This window comes from Coenobita brevimanus, chromosome 13 (genome assembly GCF_032717465.1).
Source record: "Coenobita brevimanus isolate Jiangsu-jjx chromosome 13, ASM3271746v2, whole genome shotgun sequence".
NCBI lineage: Eukaryota > Metazoa > Arthropoda > Malacostraca > Decapoda > Coenobitidae > Coenobita > Coenobita brevimanus.
In genome coordinates this window covers 56953609-56968390 of record NC_136966.1, presented here as the reverse complement: position 1 = coordinate 56968390, position 14782 = coordinate 56953609, and the positions used below count along the sequence as shown (strand labels likewise).

Below are 14782 nucleotides of genomic sequence, written 5' to 3'. Positions count from 1 at the left end.
GCAATAAACCAAGCATCCATTCACTCATCAATCCAGCCTTCAAAATTTTCCTCTCCATTTAACAGGTTATATAATATACAATAATATTTTATCCAATTAAGTTCCTCTTCCAACATCTGGGGTAGAATCATTTCATTAACAATGCAGTTCAAGAAGGAGTGCAAACCTTGAAATTTTATCTCCAAACACATTTCATCTATTCATATGTATTCTGTGTCAGTTCTTTTGCTTCCTTAATATCCATATCTTGCTTTCTCAGTTATTCCTTTTTCATATCAAGCCCTCTTCTTGGCCTTCCATGAATCCTCCAGCCCTAAACCTCACTTACAAATACAGTCCTTCTTTTCTCACCACCCTACTCCAATCTATTCTTGCTTGGAGACTACATCATCAAAGCACACACACTCTTCTGTCCTTTGACTAATAAACGTACTTTACATCTTTCACATACATCCCAATCTATTATCCCACCCAATCCACCACTGTCATTCTCATCCTGATCACAAATATTCTTCAACAGACTCATAATCATGCAATATGGTATGACCCAAATCCAGAAGTACAGTACATCAGTATTAACTTACCCTCAAGAAGGTTCTTTTTTCAGTCTCTATATTTAATTTCCCATTCTATATGCAGGCCTTCATAACACTGGCCACATTCTTTCTCTGAAGCACTCCACTCACTGTCCACTTCCTTTCCATTTTCCCCTCTCTTTTCTGTCATTCTGTAATGGTACTTGTTACTTGCACCATTTCATTTTTTTTCTCCATTCAACACAATATAACACTGATTCACATTCTCTCTCAACATCCATCTCATTCCCCTTATGGAATTTCATTCCATATACTGATATTTACTGCTAGAACACAGGGAAGCATCATCTACTTATATCAGACCTGCAGTTTTCCATCTCTCACTATGCAATGAGAGCTTCACCTCCTTTTCAATACAGTAACTCTATTTGTCCACTCATAACTACAACCATGCAAGGAGATCACACATTTTTGTCTCAATCCAACACTGATAATGAGCAACTCACTTAAGCCTCCATCTACACCTAAGTATAAGTCTACTGCCACAGGCTAAACCAACACAGCCAACAATGTCACTCTACTACATACATTCACCCTAGTATTCAAAAATCAGCACTGCCTCATTCCCATCATGTTAGCTTTTCTGTAACCAGCCCTTGATACACCCAAGCTGGCATTAATAACACCTCCCCAGTCATTAATATGACATGAATTAAACTATCTATCTTAAACTTACATGAAAACCACTACTGAAATACCCCCTCTCTTCATGCCTTCCTTGTGTATAAACCAACCAAACCTCATTATGTATGCAATATCTCAGTTTTCTTCGGCAAACCTGTACTTTAACCTTGGGAATTCACATATTGGTCTTCAATCTCTACTATACAATTTAAACCATCCCATGTATCAAATATGAAAACAATCCAACTCAACAAATTCCAGGGTATTACTACCCAACAAATATGTTTGTCATTCTGTATTCTACTTCGAATTCTATCATAACAATCTTACAACCCAAATCCAGTGACCTTTTGACTCCTTTTATCTGACCTCATCTAAAACTGCACATTATCCTACTCCTACAGAAATTCTAAAACCAAATGAAACAACCTCATGATTTAATTCAAAGATACTCAAGCATCCATGCACCAAATCTTAGCTAAAGTTAACCTTTGCTGATATCCTATGGCACTTCCCAAACTCTACAATCTTCTCATCTGATTTCAGTGTCAGTGTGTTCCAATAACCCATTCCTGCAAATCCTAGGATCTTCTCATCTGAGTATAAGTGAAATTGTGTCACCTGTCCTGCCCCCAAATGAACAATCGTACTCACCAGTGATCGAGCAGAGGAGACGGAGGGTGGGGGCCTCGCCGGAGTACTGGTTAATCATCCCCTTGCTGGAGGCCTGAGGGACAGGGATGGTGAGGGTAATGGGCTTGTGGAACTTGCGGCGGCGGGGCTCCACGGTCACGATGGGCGATACTGCCACTCGGTTACCAAGAAGCTTCGAAACCAGTTCCGTAGGGATGGGCTGGGCCTGGTTTGTGGGGTAAGGAAGGGGAATCAGATAATGGGCTTTCGGAACAAAGTTTAGGGTGAGGTCCTTAGTGTTGGGCTGTGATAATATGTCTTCAAGGAGTTAAGATAACAGGGCTTTCACGAACAAAGTTTAAGATGAAGTCCTCAGTGCTGAGATGTGATAATATAGCTCCTCATTACAGTCAAGCTTAATGAGAAGGAATATACAATGTTAGAGCTATGGGATGGATTTACAGGAAGTTATACAGGATACTGCTGTGAAATACAAGAGTATCAAGGTTACAGGTGAAGTCCTCAGGACTGGGATGTGATGACTGGGATCCTGAGCAATTAAGCTTAATAAGCAGGAGAGTAAAATTATTGTGCTTGGGGAAACATTTGTGAAAGTAAGTCACTGGGTATAATGAAAAGGAGAATTTAGGATGAACAGGGACACTGAATGTGAAACTTGTGGAGATTGGCTTTACAGATTTTTTGACACTTAGGAAACACTAATATGAATTGGCTGTACACATTAGATACAGGATTTTAAAAGTAGTAAAGTAACAGCATGCTTTGAATGGCTGGGAAACCTTACTAAACAAGGAGATCTGGTAAAAAATTCCATACAACAATCCTTGCAGATATTACCTAATACATCTAATTATGCACTCTATTTAAGGTTGAAAAAAATATCTATACTGTACTCTCATTTTTATCCATCCATCCATCCATCATTCAATCCTATGTTGCCCCATGAGGAGCACAGGATCCCAGGGCTAGGCAAGTTGGTCCTGACATTTAAGATGAGAGTGACCAGCCTCATTCATCGCTGTGTGGCATTATGTGAGCAATAAACCCCAACCACCCCTTGGATATAAACCTTCACCGGCTCAATCCGACTGGAGCACTGTAATTACCCACTAAACCACCAGGTGCCATAATTTAGTTATATGGTTACACTCAGCATAGTACTGTAAATGGTTTCCTGGTGTACAGGAAACCATTTGGCTTATCACTTAGTGTAGAGTCACCCACAAGCAGATGGAAGAGGAAAGAATGAAGGAAAGAAAGACAGAAGAGGAGTGTAAAGTCACTCGCAGGCAGAAGGACGAGGAAAGAATGAAGGAAAGAAAGACAGAAGAAGATGGTAGGAAAGAGGAATGGAGGAGAGAAAAGGGCAGACACCTGAGAGCAGCACTACATCGAGTGAGCGGATGGTGAGCACCCCCACCTACCACAATTTAAAAAAAATCTTAATGCATTATGCAACAGATCCGATTTTCCTCAACCTGAATACCAAAACCACAGTTTATTTTGAAATTTTGCCAAACTTAATGCTGTCACTCATTCAAGAAACTTTGCTTTCAGAACAGTACTGTATAAACTGTGCAGTGTGGTGTCTCTCACCAAGTACAATATTTATTTTGACATTTCTATTGATGTGGGCACTTTTCACTCACTCACAATAACTTCCTTTAAAATTCCTTAAAATATATTCTATCCAGGGGACACTATGACATACATAATAGGGAAGCCATAAGCTTCATGTACTGCTGTATGTATTTACATTTCACTGATCCTGAAGCCTTGCAGGGGCACTGACATACATCTAAGCTGGTGGCTGACTTATGTCCATCAGCAATTCCTCATGTACGTACATGTTGTCGGCAACAGACGAGATCCAGACAACCAAAGAATGTTCAGTTTGTTCAGTACAGTACAGTACTGAGTAAATACAGTATCATAATACAGAATTAGATCAATGAGAGTAAATTTTATCTATTACAAAGCCTAACACCACTGCAGCCATTATGACAAGTTTTTTAGTTGTATCAGTTATTTGGCTGGAGGAGTAAAAAAAAGGCAAACTCCTAATTCACCATAATCTCCTCCCACTTAAGTTAATCAATTATTCCCTAGCATGTATCATTTCAGTTTACACAGACTTTTGTGTCATATTTCTTTTTTTTTAACAGAAAATCTACATAGATTTTTATTCTAGTACATTTGGAATTATAACATGATTATAATAATATGTTTATCAGAGTTCGAGTGCAGGTAGGTTATGGCCAGAATACCCAATGCTCTGAGAATTCTGAATGAGATGAGACTGACGACTGATAAACTGCTAGTCTACTAACACATAACATTTCATTATCAAAACAGCTAATCCTTTGGATGCAATTTACCAACTCTGCATTTCATTTCAGTTAATGTTAGATAATTTTACCAAACTCAAGACAAACACATGACACCAAAATTGTTAAAACCATCACTTAACATTCTGACTGAAAATAGAGAGTTTTGCAGTTTATTAAAGCTTCCAGCAGGCAATTCTATTCAGCTCATGGAAATTCACAGCAATTAAAGAATTAAAATGTATCCATTCCTTATGGATGAGGAACACACTGAGGTGGTTTGGCCATGTGGAGAGGATGGAGGGTGAAAGACTGACGAAGAGAGTGTATGTGAGTGAGGTGGAGGGGGGAAGAGGGAGGGGGAGGCCGAGGATGAGATGAAGGGATTGGGTGGAAAGGTATATGAGAGAGGGGGGTGTGAGTTGGGAGCAGGGCAGTGAAATGGCGGGGGACAGGGCGACTTGGAGGCGATTTGTTTGTGGCCACCCCAAACAGGATTGAGGCGTCTGGCAATAGATAGATAGATAGACAAAAATCTCCAAAAATGTGATTCTTAACATGGCAAGTATCCAAAAGTAAAGACAACGGACAGACAATGTTATCTTTTCCAAACTAACAGCACAGTGCTTCGCTATGCTAAATAAACAGTTTAGCAGACCTAAGATAAAATCAGTGTTCAAGTCATCCCTTTGGAGTTCAGATATAAAACTTCATGTAACTGAACATAGGTAACTTCATGGATCTATTCTACAACAAATACGAGAACAGCACACCTAAATCAGGGATTTAAATTCTGAAGAAACCAAGAATAAAATAAAAGAATGCAAAGGCTGACCCTAATGGGTTGTCTGAAGCTTCCATATACAATCAATTCCTCACTCTGTATCATAGACATGCTCCAAAAACCTACTGTGTTAAGTGAAAACCACTTTAGGTGAGGGCTAAGTTCCAGCAAGAAAGATTATCTTATCAAATTATGAAATATCATATTCAGTCTTGCAAACAAGCATCAAAATGCATTTAATGCTATGACCTGGTGTACATGTATTAATTAAATGTTAAATTCAGGTAACTGCTAATATGAGAGGTAGAGTACATCTTGACTACAGTACAGTACTTTAATAAGCAATGGGATGCTATGTGAAAAGTACAGTAATCTTGTGTTGCTTTACTGATGTACAGTGAAAAATGTGAAATCCAGCGATGTAATTTCTTATTTTTCTTGCTTCTACTAGATTATCTTATTCAGCTCAAGGCAGCCCCCCCCACTGTGAGGGCATTAATTCAGGTTATCTGTAGCCTTACTAGCTCAAAAGTCTTACCTAAGCCATATATAACTGTCAGAAGATGTCAATAATAAAAATGAAAAAGTCATTCCATGCTCAATATGGGACACAACAAATTACTGTATGTGTCATGTTCAGCTTGGGCTTCACTACCAGGATTCCTAGTCTCCAGAGCGACTACTCCCATGAGTTAAAGCAAGGGATTAAAGGGATTATTTCCCCAAGCTAGATCTAGATAGATCATATAGCCCTGCTAGGGTTACAAGAGAGTGTACCCCTCCCAGCAAAGGCAGCTCTCAGGGCGTGGCGAGAACTCTCAACCTTGCAATCTTGAGTCACACGCTTTACCACTGAGCCACCCTGCTCCCCGTGAGTTAGAGCAAGTTCTTGTTATATGTTGACCTTTTTATCTAAATATTTATTTATTTTCTTCACGTATTTTATGTTCGCTTTTTTAGTTAGTACTTTTTACGGGGTAGGGCACTAACCCACCACCAACCCTTTTAGTCACCTCGTACGACAAGCAGGGATACTGGGGGAGTATTCTTGAAAGCCCCCTACCCCCAGGGGGGATAAAAAAGTACTTCACAAAAATATTACCATTTAAACTTTCATACATACCTCTACACCTGGTGTCTCAATTATCCAAATTCAGGGCACAAAAAAATGGGGAAAGGTACAAAATTTTGGAACACATCCTTGGCATATAACATGGACCATCTGTATTTACAGTATCAAGGGCAGTTCAGTCAGTCAGTGTTATACAGAGCCCTTTTTAATTCTCATCTCATCTCATCTCATCAGCCTTTTGAGTGTCCACTGCAGGGCCGGCCTATCCCGACCGAAGTGGGGACGATAGAGCCAATGTATCTCTACCAAGTGGCTTAGACTGTCTAATAGAGATTGTATGAAGGGTGAGTAATGCTTGTAAATGTAACTGTAGTGTTGGAGTGGCTTTGGATGTGTGTGTAGCCTGTGAACCAAGTGTAATCAGCCCGCACAAGCCAACTGGATGCAAGCATACTTTATAGTATGTGACACTGGTTCAACCACAACACCCCTTGTGTCCACTAATGCAGTACGTGGCCTGAAGAACGCTCCCAAAGTTTATTACCCGTGTGGGGCGTGAACCCTCGTTCTTCAGTGAACAAACACGCACACTTTACCACCGTACCACAGAGTTCACAATTAACTGCAGAAAAACTGCCCATTATTCTCTTCAGTACAGTGACATATTTTCCTTCCCCCCCCCTTGCTATTTCCAAATGCTTTTACACTATTCAGTTTGGAGGAGACTTTTGGCAATGCAGGGACTAAATACAGACCTCATTAACCATTTCACTAACAGAGACCCTTATACATGGTCGAAAAACAAAATAAAATAAAACAAATAAAAATAAATAATAATAATAATACAGTAATTATGATAATAATAATCTACATGCAGGAAGAATACAGGAAGAAAAATGTCCTCAGGTTGAAGGGATTTGAGTTCCACTGTTACCTATAAATCTACTCCAATCTGCCTGTTTTCCAAAATTTATGGTATTAATTATGTGAAGAACTTTGTGACAGTTTAGAACACATCACTGACGTACAACAATGACTGTGCTGCTGTGGGCAAACAAATATTTATAAGACCTGTTAAAATAATGTGCATTATATTTACTACTGTGAGAGAAAAAATAATAATTGTAAGAACTCCAAAGAAAGATGACGAAATTAATATAAAAATAAACTAAGATATTTTCAAGCTTTCTGAAAATAATGTGTACAGATTATGGTAAACAACATGAGGAATATTTGAGCACTAATCAAGAAATTTTTATACACATGAGGACAAATAACAAAATAGTGACTACTGACTTTTAAAACCCTGCAGTGCAATCTCATGAACCCAACAAACTTTCAAGAATAATATGATGAGTTCCATTGCTGTCTGACTAAAATGTGGAATAATATTTCAGACTGCACTTATTCAACAGCTATATTTTTCTCGTCTTTTCCTTGTTTCATACGTGCCAGTGTTTTCAGTTTCCTCATATATTTATGAATGACAGCTACATTTTGTAACACTGTCCTTTTAATCCCTTCAGCCATATGATATCTTTAATGCTTTATTCTTCCTATCTCGACATTCATATTCAGCTCTGAATATACATATATATTATTGCATAAAAGGGGTAACATATTAATTTCATCAACTTCCTACACTACAAGTCAATCTCCCAAGTTGAACAAAACAGTCAGACATCAGTCAAAACAAATTGAAAATATGGTTTGTCCTTGGCCTTCAGGGTTAACTATCATCTTTCCTTGTTGTCGCTGTCATCATCATCATTCTGCCCCTTTTTCCCATTTACATGTGGGAATAAGATTGCCTGACATTAGTCAGAATAATGTATCAAAGATGTCATCAAGCTGAAGGAGTTTCATGGCACTGATTCTAATCCTTTTAGTCCATGAACATCTTCCCTATGCTGAACAAAATGAATGTAGTACTTCCTAAAGACTAATGTAAATCTGAAGCCTTTGTGACACAAGTAAGGCTGCTATCAAGTTAGAACTTGCCCCAAGTGTTAGTAAACAAAGTAATACAGAACAACCTAATACAGGTAAAACAGTAACACTGGAAAGCATCTTCCATCAGTTTTTAGAACATATCTGAAGTAGTATGCCTACAAATGGGTGGCCACTACCAGTTACCAATGTTATGAGACAAACTGTACTGATCTCAATCCACTGCACTTCACATCATTCAATACAATGAAAAATAGTGTTTCTGCTCCAAAACCATTTATTTTTCTACTTAAAAAGAGAGAGAGAGAGAGAGAGAGAGAGAGAGAGAGAGAGACTGAATTAGGGCTATGCACTGCAAGATAATCTAATGTATCACATGGATTTACTGGTGTTTTTTTTTTCCAAACAGGTCAATCTAGTCTGATGTAATCTGGTATAAATACTCTGTAGTGCATCTAGGGTTCTAGGGTGGAGGTGTGGCAGCATGGTAGGCGAAGGTCATCACAGCCACCAGTGTTATTGCAGTCCCATCACATACATTACCTGATCTCTCCTCCATCCAGCATTCTACACATCTTAATGCCTAATTTAGTAGTGAACAGCCAGGTCTGGTCAGAGAGTTCAAAGCACCACCTGGTGTGCTAATGACTTCAGGCAGAATAATATTTGAATGCCCCTAAGAGGTAAGACAAGAAAGACTGACAGCATGTTTGGAATTCTCAGCCAACAAAAGGGATGAGTGACTGACAGACTTCAGAAAGACTTACAATCATTCTTTGTGCAGCATTTTTTTTTCAAGACTGTCCGTTATTAACCAAAAACAGTTAAACTATAACAACTCTCAATTTTCTTCAGAAAGTCCATAATATAACTATCACTTCTGTGACATTTGCATCTGATATTAACTAAATCTTAGAACTTACTCCACCATCTCCAGTTTAACATAGCTACTTAAAGGAGATTATAGTTTATCAGAAATCCAATATAACTTAACATTTAAAATATACAATCAAGAGAGGATTGACAGTTCAATCACAAAATTTTTTTGACAGTCATGAGATTTTGTTTCATAATCTATTTTAGATTTTTTTTGGGGGGTTGGGGGAGGGGAGGGGAAATTTACATTGACAACCCCTGAGCTGAACTAACAAAAACATCACTTCTCTTAAAATATGAATTAACCTACCATCATGTCTTGGTTTATTTTTTACAATCTCTACTGTAGTTATTTTTATTCAGCTTATTGTAATGGAAAAGTTTATGAAAGCTATATCTAACCCCTCTAATTTTGAAAGTGTCTTAAGCTGAATAAAATCACACTGTAATAAGCAAGAGTAAAGCAAAAATCATCTTCAGGCTCAAGAGGTTAACAGTCACCATTGCATGATACTCCCAAAAACTCCTTTCCATAAATACTAAAACTTTTCAAAGTCTGAACAGTTTGAGATTACAATGCAGAGTTTTGATGAATCCAACATAATTACTTCAGTATGAGGTTACAGAAAGGCCATTTTAAATAGCCTTACTATTACTAGGAGGTTTTAACCCACTGAGTTCAGGGATGTCTTTTTCATTATCTTCTTGCCATCTGGCAATTCTATTCATTTTAAATTAACAGACTCCTATGATGAATAAAATCACTTCATAGCAGCAAGAATAAAGGAAGGTCATTACCCAGGGACAAAAAATTTAACTAACATGGACTTGGAGATATGACAGTCAAGTTTCTATAGACCACAAAATTTTCAAATGTGGCCTTAATTAAATGTGAGGTGATGGTAACAACACCAAGGCATTGTGACTGGGAGGGGAGGAGCCCAGCATCAACCTTAGTGCACTCTGACAAGACCTGGCCGTGGGGCAGTGGTGTGGAGGTAGCGAGGCTCGACACAGCATGGACACAGCCGCTCACAGGACACCACACAAGCACAGCGACACACCAAGGAAAAAAAAAAAAAATATGAAGGAGGTGAAGTGATTGCAAGAAGCCCAATAAAATCAGTTGAACTCTGTGGTTGCTACAGACATTTCTACAAGTGTACGTGAAGTTAGTTTCTCTTTTGCTACTCTACGGTACACTCTCAAAAACACCACTACTTTCTTAACAACTACAGTGTTGGTGATCTGATCCAATGCTGTTTCATCGAACCTTGCTAACTGCACATTACACATGTTTCTCAGGCGAGTTGGTGAAAACAAACTTCATGCCACTTGCGTTGAACTAAGTTTATTGGGCATTTAATCTTTTCTTCCAAGACTGTGGTACAAACTAGCTAGAACATGGTTAGTTTGTGCTGCAGTTAGTAGTAAGTAAGTAAGCCAAGCCAAGAGGAGGCATGTTTGCCAACAAACTCTCCAATGTCTCGTGCTCCATCCACATTCTGGCACATTCCCCAACATCCCATCAAAATCCCACCCCTCTTAACTCCTTGGATCAGTTGAAATGTTTCTAATTTCAATCTTACAACCTCCAAGCAATTTTATTCAGGCTGACAGACTTTCTGAACTGGATAGGTTAGCTATAGGCTTCATTAACCTACTAACTACCATGGACTTTCTCAAGCTGAATAAAATCATCGAGTAGCTGCAAGAATAAACTAAAAAGGATGTTGCTTGGATTTAAGGAGTTAAGAGACAAACTTATGAGTAACTTATGAATTACATCCCAGCATACCACATGCAGGTTACTACCCCACCACCACAACCCAAACACAGTTATGTTCCTCCACCTTAAAGTGATGTGGAACAATGTCCAAGCAGACATAAAAAAGACTCCTCAAAGCACAGGTGGCTGTCTGTGACAGATGTTACAAGGCTGTGAGGAATCTGTTGTCATCTGCCTACTGACCTTCCTTACCTGTGTCCATAAGTAGCAAACCTCAAACCTTGCAGCCAATAATAATTTTGCTAAAACTGTGATTCTATAGTTTCTAGTTACTGATAATAAAAATGTAAAACTACAATTTTCTCTGATAAAAGAGAATATCATACTCTCACCATGCTTAGTTGCCACTAATATGATGGCTGGTACACAAGACAATACTTTTCAAAAAACCAAGAGAATTTAAATACCTTCAAAATTACAGAGAAGTTACCCTAATCTGAGACTGACATTCATAATTCCTCTTGGATGAAAAATTATAACTACAGCAACAGCAGCAACAACACACAGAACACACAGTTATTACAGAAGCTAAAACAACAGAGGCTGAGGGTGCCCTTCATCCACATAAAGTGGATGATGTCAGGGAAAGAGGTACGGTTCTGGCAAGTAAACTAATGGCACACTGTGTGTGTGTGTGTGTGTGTGTGTGTGTGTGTGTGTGTGTGTGTGTGTGTGTGTGTGTGTGTGTGTGTGTGAACACAGAGATTCACGTATTATACTTTTCAAAAGCTGCATTACGACAATTTCTCTCAGGTGATCACCAGAAAAATTCTTAGGTTCCAACACAAAATCAAGGAAATTTACTGTGTGTGTGTGTGTGTGTGTGTGTGTGTGTGTGTGTGTGTGTGTGTGTGTGTGTGTGTGTGTGTGTGTGTGTGTGTGTGTGTGTGTGTGTGTAGAGTATATATATACAATATACAATATATATATATATATATATATATATATACACATACTGTATATGTTTTCTGTACACCAGGAAACCATTTACTATGCTGAGTGGTAACTATATAATCAAATTATGGCAGCTGGTGGTTTAGTGGGTAGATAAGGTGCTCCAAATGGATTTTGCCTGGGCAGATTTATATCAAAGAGGTGGTTAGGGTTAATTGCTCACATAATGCCACTCAGAGATGAGGAAGGCTGGTCACTGTCATCTTAAATGCCTCATGGGGCACCACAGGACTGGATGATGATGATGATATATATATATATATATATATATATATATATATATATATATATATATATATATATATATATATATATATATATGTGTGTGTGTGTGTGTGTGTGTGTGTGTGTGTGTGTGTGTGTACAGTATATATATTACTGAATTTTCAAGGTTCAACAGATTCTGCAGACAACAGTGTGCTTCTCCTCTGCACACACACAACCACACACTGCTGGATGCCTCATATTGCACAGCCCATATTACTGTAATGCTAGTACAGTATAAAGTTCCATCACATTATTAAAGGCATCCAACTCCCCTGTATAAACAAACACTGGCAAAATCAATGTCTTGTGTATGGAGATCATAACACTAGTAGAAATGTTTACATGTTAATGCTAAAATCCCTATGCTAACACTAGAATGCTGGGGAAAAAAGCTGCTGTCAAGTCCTGCAGATGCGGCAATATATGTTGCAATTCATAATCATAATTTTAAAAGTTCCTTGACAATTTTTCAATATTTTTTCAAGTATATCTAAGCTCCACATCCACAGAAGATGCCAGAGCTGGTAACATTACATATAAAAATATCTGACTCTAGAGAAAGGCAGCTGACAAGACGTGACAACGACCAGTGGCTGGAACAGAGGTCAGAAAGATAACCTCAAGACTTCCAATATACAATACAATCCTAGTAAACCTCAAAGAAAATTTCTTTTTTTTTTTTTTTGACGTTCACAGTCACGGCTCTTGTTGCATTAAGGTCTTTCATATTTTCCTTGAAGCTTTGAATATTGTGATGATTTTATATGAGGCTGGGTGAGGGTTAGGGCTAGGATTATAATGGGCTCATATACAGGAGTGTATCTGTGGGTGTGAATGCAGGCATGTGTCTCTCTCTGTCTGTCTATGCTTGTGTTTAAGAGAAATTTGCTGTGACTGTAAGAAATCTGTGATGATCACAGTTACATTTGTGCACTGGATTGTTTGTGCTGTGCTTGTATGGTGTAAGGTGATGCAATGTAGATTGTGGCACTCTATCACTTGCTACAGATCAGGTAGCGGTTGTGGTGATTCCTGGGTTCTAATAATTATTTGTTAAGTTGAAACATAAAACATGCACTATTTTCATGACTGAGATCAACGTGTGTTTTTAATCTAATTATTTTGTGTCGAGTGAGCATTCTTTGACATTCTTTATGTCACAAGGGATATTACTTTAATTGTTTCCCTTTTTCACAAAGGGTCATAATCTAAGTGTTTGAAGATTTTGTAACACCTCCTCCACAGTGATTTATTCTGCACACTGCACTTCAATATCCTCTTGTATGTTACTGAGGCAAACTATGTCAATATTAAAACAACATAAAGAGTATAAAAAAGATGATCAATGTGTAAAACAAATACTATATCACAAAAAAAAAAAAAAAAAAAAAAGGAAGCAACAAAGCCTACAATGCCACTTAGAATACAACTCACTGAGTGAACTGAGTGCATGGGGTGTGAGTTCACAAGTTTCCCAGCTGTGTAGAGGGAATGAGAGAAGGTGAAATACTGTCAGTGTATTATAGAACCATCCTTGCATTTGCCTTTAATGTCTCTTCAAATCTGATGACTAGCATCATGTGACTAGAATATGCTAAATTCTGCAATGCCATAATCAAAAGCAATTGGAATAGGGAGACAAAAGATGTGTGAATCAAAATTAATACAGATCTATGTTTGCTTTTCATTACCATTTCCCCCACCTGACAGATGAACAAATCAATAACTTTATATGATAAGATGACAAAATTATAATCCAGTGCCATATTTATACAACCATATGTAGCACAACACTGGGAAAACAGTAACCACATTCATCCTCTACTTAAATTCTTGAAATGCTTTTTAAAGAAATCCAATAACAAGAATAGCAACCTCATTCCCAATACTCAACTTGGAAAACACAGAACATTAAAAACAACTATGAGTAAATGTCCAGCAAAATATATAGAAAGCTGGCAAATCCAAGTACATCTGGATTCACGGACTGGGGTGCAAAGAAAACTGTAAAAACACTGCTCAGAGCCTGTGCCCCCTGCTATAGTCAATTTCAAGATAGAATTACACTCAAACATGACTCACACCTTTCCACACCTGCCCATACTCCTTCACTTTAATTCCATCACCTATAACCAAATTCTCATTTGGAATGGACTCTAGTCACAATGATTATAGAAAAGAATGAGTGGGTATGGGCATGTGTGTAAGGGTGTGAAGCTACAGTCCCCGTAAGATAGTTAATTCCAATTTATAATTAAACTTACATGTGATGGTGAGGGTAAGGGTGTTTGGGCCAGTGTGGAAGGGTGTGGGTCGTGAACAAATGCACAGTTATTTAAATTTAGAATGGGCTAAACCTTGCTGCTATTGTACCCTCTCACTGGCTGACCTATAAGTTGCCCTAACTACTGGCAGGGGCAGGAACTAACAGTTTGTTCTAATGTTTGTATTTACAAACTCTGTTTGGAGTATTAGGTTTCTCAGATCCTATGTTGCCAAAGCCTCCTTCAATTATATGCTCTAACATGTAATATCTATTAAATGAAACACATGAAATGTAAAATATAGTGAATGAGATTCTTAAGTACACTACCATAATCATTAAATGTATAGTATAGTACAGTAAAACCTCATCAGGTAACTATATGGCAAGCCAGAGTATGCATTTAACTGGTAGAATGTCTGGTGGCTGCATGTGTATATCTTAGGATATGACCACAAAAATCACCATGCTATGGAAAAAGAGTTAGATATCTGCTATGTTACTGCACATAATAGGCTATTTCATGGTTTAATTACAATAACTTATCCACCCTAACTTGGTAGAATTTTCTGTTCTTTTGCAGTCCATTTCTTATATAATTACAGTAACTCCAAGGCAGAAATCAC

At 38.0% G+C, this 14782-nt stretch overlaps 1 protein-coding gene across 1 annotated transcript in view; it reads right to left on the bottom strand.

Moving 5' to 3' along the window:
• Positions 1-14782, bottom strand: part of LOC145414397 (uncharacterized) — a 321717-nt gene that overhangs the window by 98247 nt on the left and 208688 nt on the right. Inside the window, exon 24 of the mRNA XM_080283937.1 lies at positions 1875-2079. Within this exon, the coding sequence (XP_080140063.1) occupies positions 1875-2079 (205 nt within the window). The remainder of the gene's footprint in view (positions 1-1874; positions 2080-14782) is intronic.